A 24,069-nucleotide genomic window follows, 5' to 3' on the forward strand; every position below is an offset into this window, starting at 1 on the left:
TTTTATGCTCGCTCGTAGGTCGCTCTATGCATGCTCAGAATTTGTCAACATATATGTTTGTCTCAAGCAGTTGATTGAACAACAGAAAAATTGTGTGCCATTTGTCTGTGCACTGATTGAACAAAGTGTATTTATAATAATTCAAATTTTTTACTCTAATCACATGTTTACATACCGGCCGAAAAATTGTTAGATTATAGTGATTGAGTTTTTAGCATGTTTTAGACTGCCGGTTGTTTTGGTTGTGAGAACCAACCCTTTTTCATTGGTTGAAGGGGTGTCGAGTGATGGGTAGAGGTTGGTGGTTTGTTTGGAGTACTGTGTGAAGCCGTCGGACGGTGGTTAATGGCGTCGAGGCGGTTTTAGAGAAGTGGGGGATTTTAGTTTTGTTTATACCAAAAGGTTGGATTTTTTATGTGGAGCAAAACCGAACCTTTTGGTGGTGTTTGGAGTGAGATTGGTGGTCGCTGATCGGTGGAAGTTTGATCGAGGAGGAAAGAGGTTGAAGACGACCTGAGGTGATGTTGGGATTGGGCTCTAAAGTCTTTTAGTTGGGCTTGGGAGGTGGACCAGGCTCTAAAGTCCTTTGAGTTGGGCTTGTTCCTAGTTATTAATTGGCTGGGCTTTAGTTCTTTTAGTTGGGCTTGGGCCAGTATTTTAGCTTTTGTTTCTTTGGGCAAGTTTTAATTTTACTAGCTAAAAGCATGTTCTTCGAACGTCAGGTCCTACCATTTTTATTTTTAAGACTTTAACATTCAAATATTTACCGTTATGCTAACAATTTTGTTTTTTTAGACTTTGAAAATCACATAATTACTTTTATGCCATCCACTTTTTGCAAATATGTAGGACCCATTTCTGTAAATAATAATTTAACAAAAAGTGAAAGTACAATTCTATTCCTACAAAAATAAAAATAAAATAAAAAAAACACACAAAAATGCGAAATGACAAAACTGCCCCTGGGATGTACACCAAAATACTATTCCTCAACCCCTACATTTTTCTATATAGTAAAAATGTGGTTGGTCCTTATGTTTTCAAGTGGGTCGGATGGAGTAAATAAATTGGTTTAGACTTTTGGGCTTGGCCCATGCTATGCTTTGGTTTTGTTTCGGTTAGTTGGATTAGGACCATGGGTTGAACTGTTTTAAATATGGGCTTGCGTTAGGACCTGTTTGGATGAACACCGGTTTGGGGACTGTTGGGCTTTGACTGTTGACCGTTGACTTTTTGAATGTTGACTTTTCAAACTTTTGACATATTAAACTTTGTGGACAAATCTAATAATAGGATCGGATGTTGTCAAAACTTGTATAAACATGTTTGCCATTATCTAATAAAGATTTGGTGTGGTATTATGCCATAATATATATTTGGTTTTGATAGACTTTGATTTTGAGTATGTGGCTGGTAAGAACTACGAAGGCTTGATTCCAATCTTGAAAGATTTAGATACGTAGGCAGCTTTGAGCAAAAGTGCAACCACTATACTATATTATATATATTATATGGTAGTTATTGTGATAATTAATTATATATGTACAATGTTAATACTTAATTATGTACGTGCTTGTGGTGGTTTAAAAGGTATTCACGAGGCATTTAATTAACGTGTTAATCATAATTGAGAATCGGGATATCTATGATTTATATAATGGATAATGAGGTGAGTTGATTGGTTATTGTGTTTAGAATCTTTATTAATGATTCTATTGCTTGAGATGATGTTTATTTTATAATGAAAATATTATAATAAATGATAACTCTTGAGTGTTAAAATCCGGTGTAAAAGTGTCCGGTGAAAATTTAATGTGTCGCCCACATCTTTAGATCTTTCCACGCCTCTTTGATGAAAAGAAATGTTTATGACTAATGATGTCATGTGAAAAGCCGCCTTAGAGAGGAACTAAGGCATTTGCCTTGCGGGTTAGTTGTATTCCTTAATTGTACGGGAATGTAAGGTTGGGTATTCCTTGAATGTGGCGAGAATGACCCCGGGCATTCATTGAATGTGCCTTGAATGGCCCGTTAGTGATATGATAGGTATTCTTTGAATGTGGCGGGAATGACCTAAGGTATTCATTGAATGTGCCATGAATGACCTGTTAGTGTTATGATGGGTATTCCTTAAATGTGGCGGGAATGACCCAAGGTATTCATTGAATGTGCCATGAATGACCTGTTAGTATTATGGTGGGTATTCCTTGAATGTGGTGGGAATGACCCAAGATATTCATTGAATGTGCCATGAATGACCTGATATTTTGTTAAGCCCAGAGATGGTTGTGACTCACAAGTTACGAGTTTACAAGATGAAAATATGTTTCCTGGAGGCGATATCCCCGCTTGGGACATATGTCTTGTAGTTGTACTCGGTGTGAGTGAGGCACACGGATATGTGTGATTTGGCAAATGTGTGAAGTGCAAATCGTGGAGTAGGAACTAAATGTTGGGTTGTGTCTTTTAATAAATGAGTCAACGAGATAATTAATAAGCAAAGTAAAATATTGGTTTTACGTGTGATGGAGTTATTGCATATGAATATTTATATATTATGATGTATATGATTTCTTATGAGAAATGTTTATGTGGTTGGTGTGAGTTGATTGATACTCACGAGGGATGAATGTACTCCCTGTTTGTGATTCTTCTTGTTTTCATAAGTAGACGAGTGGTTTTAAAGAAAAATATTGGCTTTATGTAAGAGCGAGATATTGGATATGATTGGTTGTGTATTATAATATGATAAATATGATTTCTTACGAAGGAATGTAAATGTTGTTAACGTGATATAATTGGTACGGTGGGGTGACATGAATGTTAATATTGATGATATATTATGTAAGATTGTATATTCTTATGGTTATTGTGAGAGAAGTAGATGTATGAATTAAATGTTTAGGTTTGGGAAACCTAACTTTGTTTTGCAGGAGGGTAGGACTTAATGATATTTTGTGTAGGGACGCTGTCCTACCCTTATACAAAAGTGGATATCGGTAAGATTTAATTCAATTACTAAGTTATTAAAATGAGTTATTATAATGAGTTAATAGAATGGATGTCTTGTTTGGGAAGAAACTATGCCGGTTGAAATGACGGAACTACCTGTCTTCAAAGCTGAGAATGGTTAAGTTATGGGTACATATAAAGTGTTTGTTTGGATAAGTAAAGTATGGAATTGTTTTTATGTTGTCGGTCTACTCATACCAGCAAATTCAATTTGCTGACCCATTTTGCTTTCTTTTGCAACGTGGGTGTGTTCTTGGAAACATAGATGGTAGAATGCAGTGAATGAAGACGCTTGATTTGGATTCACTCTTGGAGTCTTACTGGTTATGAAGTATAAAGTCTTGATTTGAAACAGATGTAATAAAGTTGTTTAGTAATTCTTGAATTCGTACATTAAGAGTTATTCTTTTGGTTTTAATTTGATCTCATTTTTCTATATCGTGTTTAGTAATGGGTTATTAGGGTTTCGTTTCATCCTGGGTTTTCAGAAGATGGAATAGGGTGACGATTGAGATAATTATATCTTGGATAATTCCTTATTTTTATTTTCTGGAAATTTGGGGTGTGACAATATGGATGTGGAAGAAGTTATATTTCGATTGTTGACGAGTTATATCTTTCTTAGACAGATGGTTCTACGTACTTCTGTAAGTTCTTACCATTGACTTTTTAAATACGTAATTTTTTGCTCTTGGTGTTTGTATGTGTGGTTGTGCAATTTGTTACATTATTTTCTTTTAATTTCTTAAGAATTGATATGCAGAAGAATAAAGAAGGCGATCAACTATGAGGCAAGTAGTTTCTCTGCTAAAGAAATAGTTGGACCAGTTTTCAGTACCATAGTTTTCTACATGAGGATTCTGACAACGAACTGTAAGGTTTCTTCAGAATGCTTTGGTAATAAGTCTTTAATATTGCATATTTTTTCTCCAATTGGTGATACATGTTTAGGCTTTGATATTGTTAGTTTCTTGGTTAAACTTTAGAGGTTGGATATTGGTGAACTAGCCACATTTCTATATATGGCTTTGTTCTATTATGAAAGAGTTGAGTTTCAAATTTCATATTATAGACTATTATATATTGAGGAAATAGCAAAAGGTTATTGAAGGACGTGATATGTATTTCCACGAAAAAAAATATCTAGGCAATAATGTGTATAACCCTCCATAGTATTGCCTAACATTTATGTTTCTGATCCTGTGCAAATAATTACTATCCCCAAACCCCATCTTCTCTTGCATTCTAACATCAAACCAGTTGATGTTGAAGTCACAAAAATATTTTATAGATGGGTAGGTGGCTAGGTGCTTTACATGAACACAACCACACAACCATATGAAACCAGGTCATGACACTTTACAGTTGTACATTCTACACGTAACAGAAATATATATTCAAATTGTTATTGTAAAATTCTCATGATTAGTCTATTTTCTTATAGTAAGTCAATGGAAAGTGTAATAAGATTATCAATAACAGTAGAAGTACATCTTCCAAGTTGATTGTGCCATAGCTGAAGGATCAGGCTAAGGGTGTTCTAGGATTGGCAATAAGTGTAATATGAAGATGTTGGTGTGATATCATCATGGTTTTATCTATTCATTGAACACATGGTGCCAATGTTAATGAAGCGTCTCTTATATACTATTCAACATTTAAAACTGGTAAGTATATATCCTTTTGTTTTTCAGGTTAATTTTCTGTAAGACTTTTGCAATAGATGGTGTTAATGTGGCAACTGTCGTACATAAAAAGCTTGGTGGGTAAAGCAAAAGTTGACATTGAACCTGATTAGGTACATTCTCTAAAATTTCTCTTTTCTTACCTCTTGGTCCATAATAAGACTTTTTATAGACTACAAAGTAGTGTTACTTTTTCTTCGCCAATTTGACATTTTATCGAGCTTCGGAGCTCTAGATCATATGTTCGTAATGTTTAGAGGGATTTCTATAGACATATACATAGTGGTGCCTAAGTTAGAGGTTCAGGGTTACAATGTATAATTAGTCTTAAATTGAGTTATTAGATTTTGAGTGTTGAACTTCCCTGTTTTATCAAGTAAGTTTCTCTACATTGTTAATATATCCTATATTTGTGTTGTTTACTAAAACATTTTGTGCATTGAACTAGAGTTTCAAGAAGCTTTCCTGCTCAACAGTGCTATCATTGGCTTACCAATGTCTTGGTGTGGTTTATGGTGATCTCAGTAGCTCTCCTCTCTATGTCTACAATACCGACTTTTTAGGAAAGTTGAGCCTCTGTGAGAACTCTCCTCTCTATGTCTACAAGACCGACTTTTTAGGAAAGTTGAGACTCTGTGAGAACTCTCCTCTCATTTAGGAAGTATATGGGGTGCATTCTTTTATCTTTTGGACCTTAGCTCTCATCCCTCTCTTCAAGTACATCTTCAAATCTTTGTACAAGTTACAGAAAATAAGTATCTATGTTGAGCATGTGCACAAACTAATGGCATTGAGCTACAGCCTTGAGGCCCAAGGTTAAACGCTTCTTAACATTAAAAGTAACTTTACTAAGAATTTGAGATATACATATTTATTCCTGGAAAGGTTCTTGCCAAGATAAAAACCTCAAATTGTGCTAAGGATTGCTAGAATTTGAAACTTCAACTATTTAATTTCCAAGTGAAAGAAGGAAAATTAAACCGTCACATTTCGCATGTAATGCAGGTGGTATTTTCGCACTATATCTGCTGCACTGCAGACATGCAAGACGTTTCATTCTGCCCAATCAACAGGCATCAGATGAATAGTTAACGACGTATGAACTGGAAGGATCAACAGATACATGGCAAAGTTCTGTCGTGCATGAAATCACTTCTTGAGAAGTATCCAAATATTCATAATAGATATAGTTTGTTTAGCCAAAATCTTAGATATAGTATACTGATAAGCACCCAAAACTGTAATATTAAACCCCGAGAGACATAGCATTTTGGTCGATTATGTGTTTAATAATCATGTAATAATTATATTTTCGTACTTTTGCAGGTTTCTGCAATTAAAATAAATATAGTGATAAAACATGCATCGGCACGGGAATACGAGAATATTTGAAGTTTCCCACTCAACCCCGTGAAGCCCAACAAAAAGCCCGATTAGAGCCGGCTTTCCAAAAGAACAAAACCGGTCGCGAGCGGGTCCACATATAAAGAAGCAAAAACTTCCGGCTCAAATCGGATGAATCTAGATGCCGATGTTGGCTAGTGAAGCTGCCATAGCGACTGGCGACGAACTCTGCTCGCCAAGGACAAAAGTCGTAAAACGCCAAAATCGCCGCCACCACTTTGGACACACTAAGTGGACCCACTCTGCGGCCCGAAGGCATGACGAAGTCAAGATAGGCAGGTGGCAAAGGATGGTTTCAATTTGGTACCACCTGGCAAAAGAGAAGACACGTACCAATTCAAACCAGGTGGTTTGAATTGAAATGAGCTAGAAGACGAAACTTTAATACGGAAAAGGACAAAACAAATGGGTAAAAAAACAAAACTTTGATTCTCAAAGTTTTGAACCATTCAATTAGCATAAGGCCAAATCTAAATTAAATCATTCACGGATAGCCTTCCTATTTCAGCTTATATATATGAGGGGGTGGCCTTCGTATATGGTCTTCAACATATTCATGCTTTAGCTTCCGCCTAGTTAGTTTATTTCTTTAGTACTTACATTCTGTCATTTCCATTCCAGCAGCTTAAATACTGTAAGTTATTTTACCCTTAATAACAGTCATTTCTTTTCTAGTTTAATTCCTGTCATGCATTTATTTACTTAATGTATACAGCAAGTTTTATTATTCCTTCTATGACCATGAGCTAATCCCCCCCCCTCAGGGGGAGGGTTATGCTGCTCGTGTAAAAATCCGGATTGACTCTTTAATATTCTAGAGTCACTACTTAGGAATTAGGCTTAGATTTGACATCCGGTCTCAAAATGACTGAGACTGTACAAAGTTGGATCTGGCCGATGCTCTAGAAACGCCTCGCTTGCGACTCTGCGGTGTCGGATAGCTCTCCAATTCGGCCCAAATCCGGTGATGTGAAATCGAGCGGGAGCTGAAATAATATACCGTAGATGAGATATTATTGAAACTCCTTATGCTAGTGAAATGCGACCTAGAGATGTGGGCATGCACTAGGGATCAATACTCGACGTCGTCTCCGAAAACGAGACGAATTAGAGATGTAGTGATGTGGTAATATAAACTGTTGAAAAATGATTCTCGCATGAGTATGACTAACTCTTTTACTGTTTCTCTATTTTTGTTTACCTACATATAATCGCCGTAGTAATTTACATTATTTGCATTACCGTTAATTTAATTAAAACCAACTAAAAAGAAACCGAAAAATCCTACTCACCAAAAGTTGTAATTCCAGTTGTGAACCTATCCGAGCTCTAAGGTTTGGACGATCCCTTACTCGACCTATCCTACCAAACCCACATGAGTAAGGTAACTTGACTAAAACGTACGACTATACGGACGTTGGACTTTGGACTTCGGACTGTGGACCTCAGACTTAAGAAAATAAGTAACTGAAAACCAAAACGTGTATAAATGCGTGTCTATCAAATGGCGTCACTGCACGCCGAAGGACTCTGGACTTAACGTAATAACTGGAATACATCCATAAAAACCCCCTCCCCTACCTCCTCATCTTTTTAAATTTTCATTTATGTTACAATACTAACAAGTTACGTAACTCTTTACCCTAACTTTTTCTACTAACAAATATCGTGAACCAAGTTTTGTTTATTTTCATTAGCACGATCTAAGTAATTCCGTAGAATTTGAAGTATCTTGAATAGACAAAAGAGTCTCGGACGAGGCTGAATTAGTAGCACGCGAGACTAACTTGGAGTATCAACACTCCGGTTTTCGTGTACTGCACCACTTTCCTTTTCGATTACTCTTTTGGGCTCTCTCGGTCCTGCTTTTTCTAGTAAGTTTAAGCTCGGAGTTAGTCGATCGCTATATCGAGGAATCGCGGACGCCGTGTTTCAAACTCTTAAACTCCTCAAACTTTGTCGAGGATATTATTTGCTATAACCTGTTTTACCTCGTATATTTGTATGTTGGCATGAGGACTCCTTGCATGTAAAAGTGGTTCGTCATTACATATTCACGTTAACACAATATGATTCAAATATATTTTGATATATGCGTAGCGTCAAACCATCTGCTTAGAATATTTTTGTATGTGTATGTTACATCAATTCACGTACACGGTATTCAATTGCATGAGTTCGTTCTCGACATTCCCCTAGCTCACGTATAACTTACATATAGTTGCACGTATAGGTAATATATATTTGCATGGGTAGACTTTCTGCGTAAACTAGTATATGTTAGTTAGTTTCTATTTTGGCATCTATCGTTTTAATTGCATATTTCGTAATCACGTCTCCATAATACATTAATTACGTAAACAAAAAAATAAAAAAAATAAAAAAAAAAAATAAAAATATAAAAATATAAAAAAAATATAAAATATAAAATAAAAAATTCATAGTAATTAAAAATTTCATCTAAATCATTATAATAACACTACGCATAATACACCATCATAAATCATCATCCTATTCCATCAGTGCCTAGGAAACTTGAAAAAAATTGAGGTTGCCTAATTAAGGAACGTGCTAGTACGCGAACAACCTCCCTCAATTCTCTCGGGTGACCTGGCTGTTTGGAATATTCACACGCTATCCTAGCTTACCTCGCCGAAGTTAGCAAATTTCCAGGAAGACGTGCTTCAACTCCCTCCTTCCTAAATTCTAGAACCTCCAGTCATTGTTCGTTCCTTATGAGCCTTAAATTAAAATTTATATTTGTATGAGACTACGGTCCGGTAAACATAAGGAATTAGAACTTACATATCATCGTCGAAAATACAAGAAACAACTGTTTATGTTATCTCCTAGACATAGTCCCTCCTCCGTAAATCAACCTCGTCAAACATCTCCGTTGCCATTATCTCCTTTAACTATGGCTGAGGAAAATCTCACAGTTGAAAAATCCCTTTCAGATTTCTATACTGCCTTACAGGAAGGACCTGCCTCCTGCATTAAACTCGATGCGATTGTAGGTGATTTTCGTATTCCGCCAAACATTTTCGGTTTGTTACATGTTTACCATGGTTTAGACCATGAAAAACCGTACAATCACCTTCGTCGGGTGCAACAAGTAGTCACCACTTTCTGCCATCCGACCGTTACCAACGAACAAGTCCTGCTTAGGTTGTTTCCCTTCACCTTAGCTGATAAAGCTTCAGTTTGGCTCGCCGGACAAGCGCCGCAATCCATTTACACATGGGCCAAACTTGTTCAAGCATTCATGATAAAGTTTTATACTCAGAACAAAACTACAGAAATGCTTCAAAAGATTAAGTTCTTTCCAAAGACGGCCCCGTGAATCCTTTTCGAAGCATGGAGCGCGATTTATCGATCTACTTCTCGAATGTCCCCATCATCAACTCGACACCGCTGTATTAGTCCGTTCATTCTTTAATGGTCTCTCTGACCATCAAAAGGAAACATTAGATATCATGAACGACGGTTGTTTTATGGACAAGGGCGCTACTGAAGCATACACTTTTCTTGAGAAACAGGCTTCACGAAGCACCCATTGGGGAAACACTGATTCTTCTAGATCTTCTAAAGACACTCCTACCAAAGTTACGTCTATGTTCGAGGTCAAACCGGATCCGGAATTAAAAACTCTAATCGAGTCCTTAAACAAAAAGGTCGATGCTCTTTCGGTACAAGTAAATGAATAAAAACCCAAACAGGTCATGGCTGCCAACGCTTCCCCATGCCCTCTTTGATTAAGTCCCGAAAGCGCCGATTCTTATATTGTCCTTTTGGTATACGAAAGTGTCCTCCCCAACCTTCAAGAGGCTTGTGCTTTCAACATCCCTAATGCACCTTGGCGACAACATCCGAATTTAGCTTGGGCACCCCCGTCCAACAACAAGCTCTTCCGGTGGCAAAAACGCGTTCTGTCATCGACCACCCGCGAACTACAATTCCTATCGTCAAGGAAATCCTCCACAATTCCAACAAGGGCAAAGTAATTTTCCCAACAACGCAAATATAGGGTACCAAAACAACCGCGAACCTTGTTCCCGCTTAATCAAGGATATGGCTACCAAAATCAACCCGTGAATAATAACCGCGTGAACTAGTTCCCCGCTCCTTTGGTACAATCCACAGTAGATAAAACGGCTGAAACTTTCCCCGACATACACGCGAATCAACGAATCAAATCCTAGCTTCTATCCAACAGGTCTTCACCGTTAGCTCGGGATAAAAGTCAAAGCGTGTTCCTGGGCAAGCGGTTCCAAACCCTAAGCCTACAAACACTGCCTTTGAACTCAACAATGCACCAGGATCTAGTAATCCAAGCCAGGGTGAGGTAAATGCCATTACCACTCTTCGTTCTGGCCGAACCATCAACAATAATATACGTATGCCAGACGAGGAATCGACAGAAGCCACGACTGACGTCCTTCCAACTCCTACCTCGCAACCTATAACGGACGAAGTTGTACCTTCAAAATCTACACCCACGTCCCTAAGAAAAGATACCACTCGATCCTTATATCGCGATTCAAGCCTAAAAGCTCCGTTCCTCGCCCGTTTGGTAAAGAACAAACATGATGAACATTTTGATGAGATCCGTGAAACCTTCAAAATTTGACCATAAACTTACCTTTCCTAGATGCGCTAAAAGCATTTGCCCAAGCATGCCAAGTTTTTGAAGGACATGTGCACCACCAAATGACGTCTGAATGTACCTCGACAAGCGTTCCTCGAAAGCGGTTTTCCTCGATTACCACTACCAATGGTGTGGTAAAGTACAGGACCAATGCGACCAACTATACCATGCATGTTGGGCGACAAGTATACCGCTACTGTACTTTTAGACCTAGGTGCTAGTGTTAACCTACTTCCCTACTACTTATTTAAGCAGTTAGGTCTTCATGAATTAAAACCTACCAATATGACTCTGCAACTCGCGGATCGCTTCATCAAAATGCAAGTTAAAAGGCATAGTAGAGAACGTTATAGTAAAGGTCCAAGATTTTTACTACCCAGTGGATTTTGTCATTTTAGATACTGAGGTGGCCTGTGACTCCATTCCTATCATCTTGGGATGTCCTTTTCTTGCAACTGCTAACGCTCTCATAAATTGTCGGGACGGTTCAATGACATTGTCTTTCGGGAACCTTTCTGTCGAACTCAATGTGTTCAAATTAATGAAACAGTTTCCCGATCCTATAATGGAGGGCGAGATTAGCCTGGTTGATAGTCTGGAACATGATTATTTCACAAACTCTTTTCCCCATTTGTGAGATACACCAATTTCTTTCTTTTGATAATCCGGAGTTTGACGATGATTCGTACATAAAGGATGTCCATGCATTATTAGAGTCAGTACCACTATTTGACCCTAATGCTGCGTTGCAAACTGATTCAGAAGAACCGGATTCGCTCTTTTCCATTGAAGAGATGATCCCTCACGAATCCTTGATCCCCAATCCTCCAACTCTGGATTTAAAACCTCTACCCTCTGAGTTGAAGCACGTGCATCTCGATCTCGATGGTAGTCACCCTATAATAATTTCTGCTCACTTGACTACCGACGAAGAGGCACGTTTGATTCATGTCATTAAACTAACACCGCTCGCTATCGGATGGTCCTTAGATGATATCAAGGGAATAGACCCTAGCATATGCACGCATCACATACATCTTAATGACGGCACAAAGACATCGTGAGAACCACAATGCCGCCTTAATCCCGCCATGAAGGAAGTAGTGAGAGAGGAAGTTTTACGTTTACTTAATGCGGGTATCATATACTCTATCTCGATAGTGATCGGGTTAGTCCTCGTCCACGCGTTGTTCCCAAAAAGTCCGGCATTCAAGTTGTGCAAAATGAAAATGGTGAGTGCATCTCCACTTTCGCATTCCTTTGAAATGGAGAATTTGCATTGACTATCGCGAACTTAATGCCGGAACCCGTAAAAGATCACTTCCTCTCCCATTCATTGACCGGATGCTAGAACGCGTTTAGCGGTCATGCTTACTACTGTTTCCTTGATGGCTATTCCGAATACTTTCAAATTGTCATCGATCCGGCCGATCAAGAAAGACAACTTTCACGTGTCCCTTTAGAACCTTTGCATACAGACGAATGCCTTTTGGCCTTTGTAATGCCCCAGGCACTTTCCAACGCTGCATGCTTCACATTTTTAGTGATATGGTGGAACGTTATATGGAAGTCTTCATGGACGACTTTTCCATTTACGGAAATTCCTTTGACGACTGTTTATCCAACCTTTCTAAAGTATTAATGCGTTGCGAAGAGAAAAATATGGTACTCAATTGGGAGAAGTGTAATTTCATGGTTACCAAAGGACTTGTTCTAGGTCATATTGTTTCAAAAGACGGGATAGAGGTTGATAAAGCTAAAATTGTTAAAATTTCTTTGCTACCTTTCCCGCGTCGCATTAATTGATATCCGTGCCTTTTTAGGCCATGTTGGGTTTTACAGGAGATTCATTCAGGATTTTTCTAAAGTTGCTTTCGACCCTTAACCAATCTCCTCCTTAAGGATGTAGTATTTAGACTTCAATTTCAATTGCAAACAAGCTTTTGATACTCTAAAACCGCTCGACTACCACTCCTATCATTCAACCCCGATTGGTCTCAACCATTCGAACTGATGTGTGGCGCTTAGCGACTTTGCTATTGGTGCGTGCTAGGCCAACGGCGTGATGACAAACCCATTGTCATTTACTACGCTAGTAAAACTCTTAACAACGCCAACGTAATTATACCACAACCGAAAAGAGTTCCTAGCTATTGTCTATGCTTTGGATAAGTTTTGCCCCTACCTAGTTGGAACATCGACCATCGTATATCTTGACCATGCCGCGCGGTACTTACTTTCGAGAAAAGGCGCGAAAACAACGATTGTTCCATTTGGATCCTTCTCTTACAAGAATTCACCACGGAAATCAAAGACAAAGAAAAGAACCGAAAATGTCGTGAGTTTAACCATTTATCAAAGGCTGGTTGGTGACATCGATAGTGATTCTGAAGCTATCGGTGATTCCTTCCCGCATTTTAATACTTGTACTCAGTACTCTATTTTCTCATCTCCATGGTAGCGGATATCGTTAACTACCTAGTTTCTTGAGGAAGTCCCTCCTTTTGGTCACGTCCCGATCATAAAAAGTTCTTATCCATGTAAAATATTATTTCTAGGATGAACCCTACCTCTTTAAGTATTGTTCCGACCAACTCGTTACTCGTTCGTTTGCATTCCCGACCGGGAACACACCGACGTATTATCCTTTGCCATGAACAATCTTGCGGAGGTAATTTCGATTGGGAATAAAACTGCGGCCAAGGTGTTACAATGTGGTTTTACTGGCCTACCCTTTTCGCGATGCACACGAACATTGCATAGCTTGCATTCGTTGTCAGCACCTAGGTCGAATTACCAAACGAAATATGATGCCCTAAATCCTATCTTGATTGTGGAAATGATGTTTTGGGCATTGATTTTATGGGACCCTTCCCTATTTCTCAAGGTTTTCTATACATTTTAGTCGCTGTAGACTATGTGTCCAAATGGATTGAGGCACTCGCATGTCACTCAAATGACTATAAGAATGTCGTGAGATTTGTAAAAGAAAACATTTTCTCTCGTTTTGGTGTTCCCAAAGCTATCATTAGTGATGGGGGTACACATTTTTGTAACAAAATTTTTGGGTTTTTAATGAAGAAATATGGAGTTACTCACAAGGTTGCTACTCCATACCACCCACAAACGAGTGGCTAAGTGGAAGTCTCCAACAGAGAGATAAAGTCTATTCTGGAGAAAACTGTCAACCCCTCAAGGAAGGACTGGTCTCTCCGCTTATCGGATGCCTTGTGGGCATACCGAACAGCATTTAAGACACCTATAGGGATGTCTCCTTACCGCATTATTTTTGGAAAACCTTGTCATCTACCAGTTGAACTTGAGCATCGTGCCCTTTGGGCCATCAAAAGCCTCAATTACAATATCATCGAGGCAGGCGAGAAGCGGAAACTGCAATTAAATGAGCTGGAGGAGATTCGGAGTGATGCTTATGATCTCTCGAAATCCTACAAAGCTAATATGAAAAGAGTGCACGACAAGTACATTTTGCGTAAGGATTTCAAAATTGGCCAAAAAGTTTTACTATACAACTCCAGATTACACATCTTTCCTGATAAATTGAAAACACGATGGTCTGGTCCTTTCATTGTGTCAGCTGTGAAACATTATGGGGCAATCTCTTTGCTTATAACACCATAATAGGATATTTGCAACACGCACCTTTTTTGCTTTGCAACGGTTATTTACTGTTAGTAAGTTGCCAACGCTATATAAGCGTTAGCAATGTTGTAAAGCGTTACTTTATTTTGGTGAATTTATGGAATTAATTGCCAACGCTTGAAAATCGTTTGAGAAGTGTTACAAATCCAAAAAACCAAAACAAGATCGAAATTTCGAAAACAGGTAAACAAAAAAGAAATCGCGCTCGTATATAAAAAACCTCTCTTTCTCTCTCACAGCCGCTAGGTTAGGGTTTTCTTATGGTGACCTAACCTAAGAATGCTTCCCTCCGTGAAATCTCCATTCTCTCTCCTTCAATCCTCCGTGAAATATCCATTCTCAGAATGTTTTCTCTAGATCCCTCCGTCGTCAGGTTTAAATAATCAATCTTTATTTATCATTATTAGGGTTTAATTAGTTTTTTTTTTGTTAAAATTAGATTGTTGGATGTTAAACAAGCACAGAATAAAGAAGGGAAAACTGTTCTGTAATAAGGGGAGATTTGCATGTTTAGATCAAAACTCAACATGAGTTCAGATCGTTCACTTGACTAATGATCTGTTAATCGATTTCACTTGTTGTGGATTTCATTTCTAGTTGTTTTTCACTTCATAACTGAGTGTTTTTCAGTTTTCATCGTTAATTAGAGTGAAACTTGTGTTTGATTAACTTCAGATCTGAGAATATTTGTTGATTGTTCTCAATGAAACAGAAACAATACTATTTCAACCTAATTTTGACGTTTACGTTTGTTTATTTATAGTGATTTCACAAGAAATCAATCTTTGGAGATGTTAAGAAGCTTCAAGATGCGGTATCTACACCGCAATGGCTTGATGATGCAAACTAAGAAGGTGAAACTACTTCACAACTTCGAATTTCTTTGCTATTGTTGAAGTTTTGTGCCTTTTATGATAATTTAGAGATGAGTAGAGAGCTCAAATGCCTAATATGGTAATAATTATCTATGAAATAGACTTTTCAATTTTCTCTCAAATATTTTGTTCTTGAATCTTGGGATATTCTTTTTCTGTTGCGGTTTTTGAGTTTCTATTGAAATCGGCAAGATCGTTAACATGCAACCATGTCTTCAAGTAAGTAGAAACAATCAATTTCCCTTTTTTTTTTTTTCTTTTTAAATTCTATTTGTTTTAATTTTCTTTCCCTCTTGTTTTTCGGTTTATGCACTTCTGGAATCCATGAAGTCAGATTTGCATTGCCCAGTGTGTAAAGTTCCGTATCGGCGAAGGGGTCAGTGTTTTTCTTCTTCAGTTTTTATAATTTACACTTTAGCTTTGATTAGGTTAACATAACCCAGAATGAAATTTTGTGCTTTGATACATGCATCACAGTATTAGAAACTTGGAATGAATCTAAAAGATGGACTTTACACTTATAATGTGGTTCACTCTTTTGATGTTTGGACTTCGAGACTTCTCAAAACTTTGTCAACCTACTTAATGACATTATGCATTTATGCCTATGTTGATATACCACCCGTTAGAAAGGTCATTGCTTTGTTTGATATATAGTTAAACAAATGCCTTACACAAAAATCTTTGAGTTTTGCTAAAGGATGTGTGGTAAACCATTTTGTAGAGTCAAGTTTTTAAAAGGAGATAAGGGTTAGAAGAAAGTTGAATGACTTCTTTTTTAGTTTTATCTGAACAACACTTAGAATTTTACACACCCGTATTTACAATAAAAGTAGCTCTTATTTGATCAAATCGTGAGCACTAAAAAGGTCTAAAGATATTGGTTTTATCATTCTCATTAGGATGCACAGATCGCTCGGATTACGCTTTAACCTGACTTGCCTTTCCCTTACTTTTGCATCGCATAAGATTGAAAGTTTGGACATGTTTTGAGTTGCATTAGTCAGCCATCAAATTAAATTAACGTTATTTTCATGAACAACGCAAACTTTTAAATGCAATTTATTTTGTTTGAAATTTAATAAAGTTTCAAATCCGAATTACTGGTATCCGAACTAGTGAACTGTTTTCTTTCTCTCACAATATTGAGATTCTTGTGGTTTTGCCAGGTGTTAGTTGGACACTGCAAGTATTAGCAAGAATAGCAACTGAATAGATGTTTGATTTTCAAGGATTAAGTTGATTATATGTAGCATCTCTCTTTGCTTCTCTAGTTCTCTGAGAAGATTGTTCCCGTTACCTAGTGTTAATCTTTCGGACCATTTGTCTTGAATGTGGTACTTTGCCTATTTTACCAAGCTAAAGAAAAAAAAAACTTTGTCTTTGAACAATATTTTTAAGCTGAGACAAGTGATTAATAATTTATTTTAGCATTACCACTTTTCTATTGGGTTCTACATTCCTAGTATTTAACACCCACCGATGGATCCCTCATTCAGGCCGAGCTCTTTTCAGTCTTAGCACAACAGCTTTCAAAAATTAATGTTCTTACATCTCACAGGGATTTTTATGGTTCTCTACCGAACTCTGAAGGAACTGTCTTCAAAGCGTCTTACTCTAGATGAGAGGAATTTATTTGAGGTATATCTTGGCATCAACTTTTCTTTTCTTTGATAAGATATACAAATATTTGTCAAATCAAGTCGCGATTACTATTGAAGAAGGAGATGGGGCGTCCGGGCATATAGGACAACTCAGGCTAGGTTGGCGGTGTTCTTTTTGCCACTCCCTCATACAATCCAATACTCCCATAGCTATGCACTAAGGTCTAAGGACAACCCTTACAATGGAAGGCTAACGGATTTCAAATTCACAAAAATGTTAAACAAAGAACAACCATAGCAATCTGAGAATTCACGAATTCGTTGCAAGTCCATGTGTATAAAGATGTGCACATGCACTCCTTTTATGTTGACCACAAGAACACATATTGAAGATGCTTAGACCATGATGATTTTGTTTGGTTTGGTTAGAAAATTAATCTACTAGTGAGTGCTTCCTCTATTTTAGCTCTGGTTGTGACCACGATTTGTTGAAACAACTTAGAAATATATCTAGGTATAAGCTTCCATTGGGAGTTGAACCAATACCCTGGTCAACAACTTCCTCCAAGTTCTTGCAATGTTGGCTTAGACTCTGGATGTCCATATCTTCTTTTTATGTTGCTATGAATCTGTGATCCCTAGGTGACTTTGCAGACTTATTTTACGTTTGCAATGGCATTAAGATGCCACTCCCCGTGATGTTAACGCTTAGGCATGAGGATCAGTGGTTAACCTCTTGCACAAAAATGCATCCCCATAATCGCTATCTTTTGGGCCTAGAGTTTAAGTTTATATGGGTGAACATTATATAAAATAATATACATCTTGTCAGAACATTGATTTTACATTGGATTGCTAATCATTTTTGTGTGTGTGTGTGTGTGTGTCATTAGAGGGCCAGTGGTCATTTTTATATTTATAAACTGTATGCTTTATTCTTTGTTTTAAGGTTACATATACATGTGTCCTTGTGCGTTCGTTGTGCATGTGTTGCATGTTTGGGGAGAAAATGTGTGTCTGTTTCTAAAAGAGAAAAGTGTAGCTTTTTTGGAATTTGGGTTCATCACAAGTTTTTGGGTACTTCTTTTGTAGATATCCTCCCACTTATTCCAGTTTAGTTGGCAAATCGTGGGCGTAATGATTGGTAGGCAATACCGAAAGTGCTTTCTCTGCACTTACCCGAGAGCTTTGCATCAAATGCTCCCGTTGAACATCAAGATGATCTCTATCTAACATGTGAGAGGTGGCTGTTTTGTTTGAAGGTAGTAAGGCAACTGATTATTTCAGGATTTCAGAGTGATGCCAAATCTATGCAGGTACTTATTACAATATGGTTTTCTACACTAATATATTCGTCTCCTACTTTTGCACAAACATCTTTCTTTCGAACTATTTAATTTATTTGTTTGTGTCTGCTTAGGAGGTCCGTCCGGTCAAGGAAGTCTGCCCAGTGCTCTTGAATGCCATCCAATTATTTCTTCCATACTGTAAGTTTCGAATATATTGACATTGATTCTCAACTTCTTAGAAACTACTTTTCCTGTACTTTATGTCTTCTTGCAATAGCCCTATTTCAATCAATTTCATAAGTGACACTTTGAAGTTAGAATCCTTAGAGTAATCTGTCCATCTGAGCACGAGCAACAGCCTTGTCTAATCTATTTTGATATGAACCTTTTGAGTCTAGAACAAAATATTAGAGTGAGCTATCAGCCTATAGATACTCAGCAGAGTGCCAGTACTGCTGAGACGGGCAAGGTGCTCAAGGCACCAATCTTAATGAAAATTTTCTTCAAAGGCATTGCCAAGGCTCTGCGGAGGCGCAAGTTGGGAAGCCTAGCGTCTTGCCCTGACAACCTGATCTTGATCGTAACTCGCTTGCTTATATTTGATTCTGATCTCGCGATGCATTTCGACTTAATATCATGTCAAGATGCCTTGAGCCTAACCTCTCTCCTGCATGATCATCTGCAACATTGCCATCAAACAGAAAACTCATTGCCAATGGTCTCATGTGCTGCAGGCAGTGCTTCCGAAGCAATGCCAATGAAATTGGCTTTATCAAGGTATGTTTTTAGTTGACACTAATGGGTTTTAGTATTTTAGACCAAAAGAAAGAAAGTGGATTATTAAATTAGGGACATGATTTCCTTTCTCTCTAAGGCTATTGAATTAATAAGATGCATATTATGATTTGTTGCTATTGTCTACACTTTTTCAGTATCGCTAAAGGTGGAGTCTGCGTGCTGTGCTGGTGGAGATTGTTGTGATGAAGACATGTTTTTTTTGTGGTGAATTAGGACCTTAATAGACGATAAAAAGTTTGATTTCAGTGTGTTTAAATATGTTGGAGCAAGATTTATATGACAATTAGTTGTACTGAATATTCTCAGTAATTCTAGTTTATCATGATTACTGTTCCCATCTTAATTTATTTGCTATTACTTGATGTTTCGTATGGTGTATCTTGATTTGAATGTTTGCTAGGAATCAGATGGGATTTCTCTGGGTTCATCTGCTGATACTTATTGGCCCTTTGATTCAGCGAGTGATATAGGTGTGTTAGATTCATCTTAAGCTGTGGCTAGCTCCATGAACCGATAGTCCCTCAGCCTTGCCTCTTTGGCTCCAGCAGATATTTATAATTGTGCTGACACAATGTTAGCGTTCTCTCACCTTGGCTGGGGCAGGTTTAGCTGGTTGCTATAAAATATGAGATTTTTTTTTTATTATTTGCAACCCATCAGCAACGGTTCATAACCGTTACAAATTTAAAAACGTTGCTAAAATTTTGTACCAAATAGGCATAACAAGCGTTACAAATAATATTTGCAACGCTTAAAAACCGTTGGAAATTTCTGTTTGCAACGGCTAATAAGCGTTGGAAATTTCAATTTGCAACGGTTATTAACCGTTGCAAAAATTTCCAACACTTTACCCACGCCATATTTGCAACGCTTAAAAAGCGTTGCGAAAATTATTAGCAACGCTTTTTTGCCGTTGCAAATAGCCTGTTATGGTGTAGTTAATCCAAAAGATAACAGTGAATTTCAAGTCAATGGACAACGCCTAAAACATTACCACGAATTACGTTCACCAGATGTTGAATGTGACTCTTCTTCTTCTAATCCAAAGATACCGCACTAGATGTTTTCGTTTGGCGTGACTCAATCTTGTTTCTATAGAGGGTACGCCATTTTGGTAGCCGGTCCATCTTCTATCTTATGATCTCCAAAGTTCTTTGAAGTGTGTGGTTGCAAGCGCCGGAACCTTAGTCCACGAAAACTCTTTTTCAGAACTGAGTATAAATGTCTTCTGTAACACTAGCAAACGTGCTTTTCGGTAAACAATGGGTACCTAAAATTTCACCTCCTTCTTTCTCTTCCCTTTTTTACTCTCTACCTCGCGAACTTCAGCTAATCATTTGGTGTAAGTCTCACTTACCACGAATAGGGAATGGTCGTAGTACTTTTGCTCATAAACGACGTGCGCGAAGGATGGGCTGGTGTATGCATTGCCAAACACCCTTCTGTCTAGGCCCTGACTTCCTATCCGATACTAGCCAGGTTTAAGGTATACTTTTGTCCGACACCATTGTACCGCGCAGGATAATCTTCGTCGCCCGCTTCCGTTTCTCTCTCCAGGTTGGGATTCGCCTTGAGAATCGGCGTTAAAAGACTTCGATCCGTCTTGAGGATCCGACGTTAAAAGACTCACCTTGTAGATATGTTTATATTGTTGCCTTTTCCCTTTGCGATTAAGTTTTGCACATGAGATTCGTGGTCCAACCTCGATGTTGCATACTTGGAACACAAACGGGCAATGGATTCCACCGCACCAACCCTAGAATTGGTTACTTTGAGTCCCTTTGGGCGGTTTGAGGATAGCCGTATGTAATAAGGGCAATTTTATTAGGCCAGAAGGCGCGCCGCGGTCCAGATGGTACCGCCCCTGCCCCTAACCCCATAATACATAGAGGTGAAGCCCGCCATGCCGTTGGATTGGGTTCGCCTCCAGAGCCGACATGACAGGTTGTCTATGATTATAGATGGTGACTCTCCGGACATCCAGGTGTTTTCACGATATCTCCCTTTGTATATAAATAAAACCTAAATAAAACACTCTCCTTTAAAAAAAAAAAAAAAAAAAAAACCTTCAAGAATGACTCATACAATTGGATAGCATATTTTCGTGGCCGATCGTTTGTATCTCATTCGGCAATTCGAGTCCAAACGAAGTCGTGGGTGAGCATTTAGATTTTTAGGTTTAAATCGGGCTTTAGGCTTGATTTGGGCTTCGGGAAATTTTTCGGCCCAACCAAAATATCGATTTCTCGGTCCATTTAAACACAAAAAACCGGAAACCACGCGTCACATTTACATCATTCTTCTTCCTAAAAAACTGGATCTTGCCCCCTTTTGATATAGTCTCGCACGAGATAGGCCCACACTAAAACCAGGTCTCGCACGAGACCCTCACATCTCCGACCAAGTTTTCCTTCCGTCAGAACATCCCATTTCTTCCCCTCATCAGTAATCAATAGCTATCCTCTCTCTAAGACCAGTAATGGCCGGAAACAGGCGAATTTGTGTTGAAATCTTTTTTGGAAATTTGTTTGAAAACGGGATGTTTGCTCCATTCTTTGATCACGAAATTCACTCTAGAGGATGGGAGAGTTTGTTATATGCCAATGGAGGGCTTTATTCCAAGGATTTGGTGATGAAATTCTACGACAATGGGAGCTTTAATGGCGACCATTTTTTGGGTCACCGCCGAGGGTGTGCCCCGAAGTCACACCTGTGTTGCTCTCCGGATCACGGGCATTCCTCTAGTCGACCACGCATCGACTCGGCAAATCCGCGGTACCCACCTGACTTTCTTTACCTAATGCTTGACATGCTAATCGAGGGAGAGTACAACATCGACGGGAAATGCGCGACGTATCGGGCGTTGATTGTGACGAAACACCGGCTGTGATCGAACGTCATTGGCACCTCGGCCTTCGGACATCAACAAGACCTTCCTCCACCTTCTCTGGATCCTCCAGAGCGAAAAGGGTAACTTCGCATCGTTACCTTTCTTTTTGATATTATCACACATGCTACTCTTTAGGTCGGCCCCTCTTGCCGTTCTAGTAACGCAAGTTATGATTAATCTGGGTTTTCACGCCACCCACCTTGCTCCCCTATACCACAATATGAGAATATGCTTGTCTTTAAGAAATGCATACAGGACCCTTGGGAACCCACATCACTTAGGGCTGGCGAGCACGCTAGCGTAGGATCCTCTCACCCACCATACTTTGATGAGACTGCCATGAGTAAGATCACCCACCCCATGAGGCCCTACGTCTTGAACGATGGGTCCGAGAGACATGTACACTTTCGCCCGGTATCGATGAGGCGTACCTTTGGGCGAAGTTAAGGACAGATATGACCACTTTCGCCACGAAGTTGATGATGATGATGTGGGCGAATTCCAAAGCAGGAAATGAGAGCTTCCATGACTGCATTTCAGGACAATATGCTTACTTACGCCGAACCCGGTTCAGGCGAATGTTCATGGCGAGCCAAAGATCGATTCAGTGCTCGGTGATGGATACTCTTGGTGATATCCAGGGCGGTTAGCCTCCACGGAGCCCAGATTGCACGACGTCGCAGGACTCCCCGGTTCTTCTTCAGAGCCCCCCGAGGATTCTCGCTACAAAGACTTTTGAGGATCATCGAGAGCTAGATTTATTTTTTCCGGTCTTGTATAATATTTATATCAGATATATTATTTACGTGTTCGCATTTTCCAGCTTAATAGTAGATGGTTCCTAAATATTTCTATCTTGTTATATTAGCTATATCTAATATTATAGTATATAGGTAAGAACATATATTGGTAATAATAAATTACATACATATATATAAATATATATTTTAAATGTCATACTTAAACAACAAATTTTAACGTAAACTAACGCTTTATAAAACGCTCAAAACCGATAATGAAAAACGCATAAAAAACGGTCAGAAAACGGTCATGAACCACATCTAAAAAACGGTCAGAAAACGGCAATTTTCTTTCTATAAATAAGTTCAACTCTTCCTCCATATTCACTCATTTCATATTCTTCCCTCTACATTTCTTATTCTAAAACCGTTTTAGATCACTCCAAGCTCAAGATTCATGGATGCACTAGAAAAGTTTGAGCAAGCAGCCAGATTGAATATGGTACTCAAGTCTTCATGCTTTCGGTTGTTGTTTTATTATAGTCATGTTGTTAATGTGGCATATAGTTCTATCTAATATTTAGGTTTGTATTTAAGTCATCGTATCATTATGTTGTGTTTCCATACCGTTGTACGTTCTTACATCTTATTGTGATCGTATATCTACATTTTCCTTGTCCTTCTACTTATGTTTAAAAAAAAAAAAAAAAAAAAAAAAATGGGCATTCCTTGTCACATGCCCCATTCTTCTCATCCACACTACATCCACTTTTGTGCATATCTTAGAAGATACACGTGGTCTAACTACCCTGTGACACCTCGAAACGTATCTTTTACATTTTCGGATGGGTGCCTATTTATAACAAGGATAGATACCTCAAAAATTTAACTTCCCTTTTTCCAAAATAATTTTTTTTCACCACTCTATCTTTAATGGCCCTCACTCGAAGTTTCGTGCCTGAGCAAAATTTTATGGAAAATTTCCAAAATGGTCTTTTTCATCCTATTTTCGACACCGAAATATTACGCCGAGGATGGTACCCTCTTTTACACCATAAGCAAGCATTTTATTCCGAAGAATTGGTCTTGTTATTTTATAAAAGTGGTTATTTCCAAAACGGACAATTCTTTTGTCCATGCTAACGGATCGCGAACATGAATTGACTATGGAAATCATCTCTGGAGGTACTTCAAATTCCTATTACAAACCAAGGAGTACACCTTCAGGATTCACCTTTCGATAATATCCGGCATCTGATGTTTGCAACTATCATTCACGGCGAATACAACCGGAAAAACCGTATTGTTTATCAGTGATCTTTACAAAAGAACCAATTATCTGTGATCCAATGGGTAGCTCATAATGTCCTAGGCACGTCTAAGACTTCCGAAATAACTAAACCCCTCCTCCATTTACTCTGGGTCTTGCAGAGTAACTGCAATGATTTTTGCATTATTAAATTT

At 38.4% G+C, this 24,069-nt stretch overlaps 1 protein-coding gene and 1 long non-coding RNA gene across 3 annotated transcripts; both read left to right on the forward strand.

Moving 5' to 3' along the window:
• The first annotated feature begins 441 nt into the window (after positions 1-441).
• LOC147505937 (uncharacterized) lies at positions 442-5,906 on the forward strand. 2 transcript variants are annotated; one of them, XR_015220711.1, is made up of 4 exons: positions 442-3,659; positions 3,776-3,885; positions 4,707-4,810; positions 5,703-5,906. It is a non-coding gene; the product is annotated as an uncharacterized LOC147505937 (long non-coding RNA). The 2 variants fall into 2 exon arrangements; XR_015220710.1 differs by lacking the exon at positions 5,703-5,906 and adding an exon at positions 5,146-5,672.
• A 12,148-nt stretch (positions 5,907-18,054) lies between these two features.
• On the forward strand, positions 18,055-19,318 carry LOC147505938 (uncharacterized). The gene is made up of 4 exons (XM_086604196.1): positions 18,055-18,204; positions 18,309-18,375; positions 18,687-18,954; positions 19,110-19,318. Exons 1-4 carry the CDS (start codon positions 18,199-18,201, stop codon positions 19,156-19,158), a joined length of 390 nt encoding a protein of 129 aa, XP_086460322.1. The 5' UTR covers positions 18,055-18,198; the 3' UTR covers positions 19,159-19,318.
• Positions 19,319-24,069: the final 4,751 nt, after the last annotated feature.

The sequence above is a fragment of the Coptis chinensis genome, chromosome 4 (genome assembly GCF_015680905.1).
Source record: "Coptis chinensis isolate HL-2020 chromosome 4, ASM1568090v1, whole genome shotgun sequence".
Lineage (NCBI taxonomy): Eukaryota > Viridiplantae > Streptophyta > Magnoliopsida > Ranunculales > Ranunculaceae > Coptis > Coptis chinensis.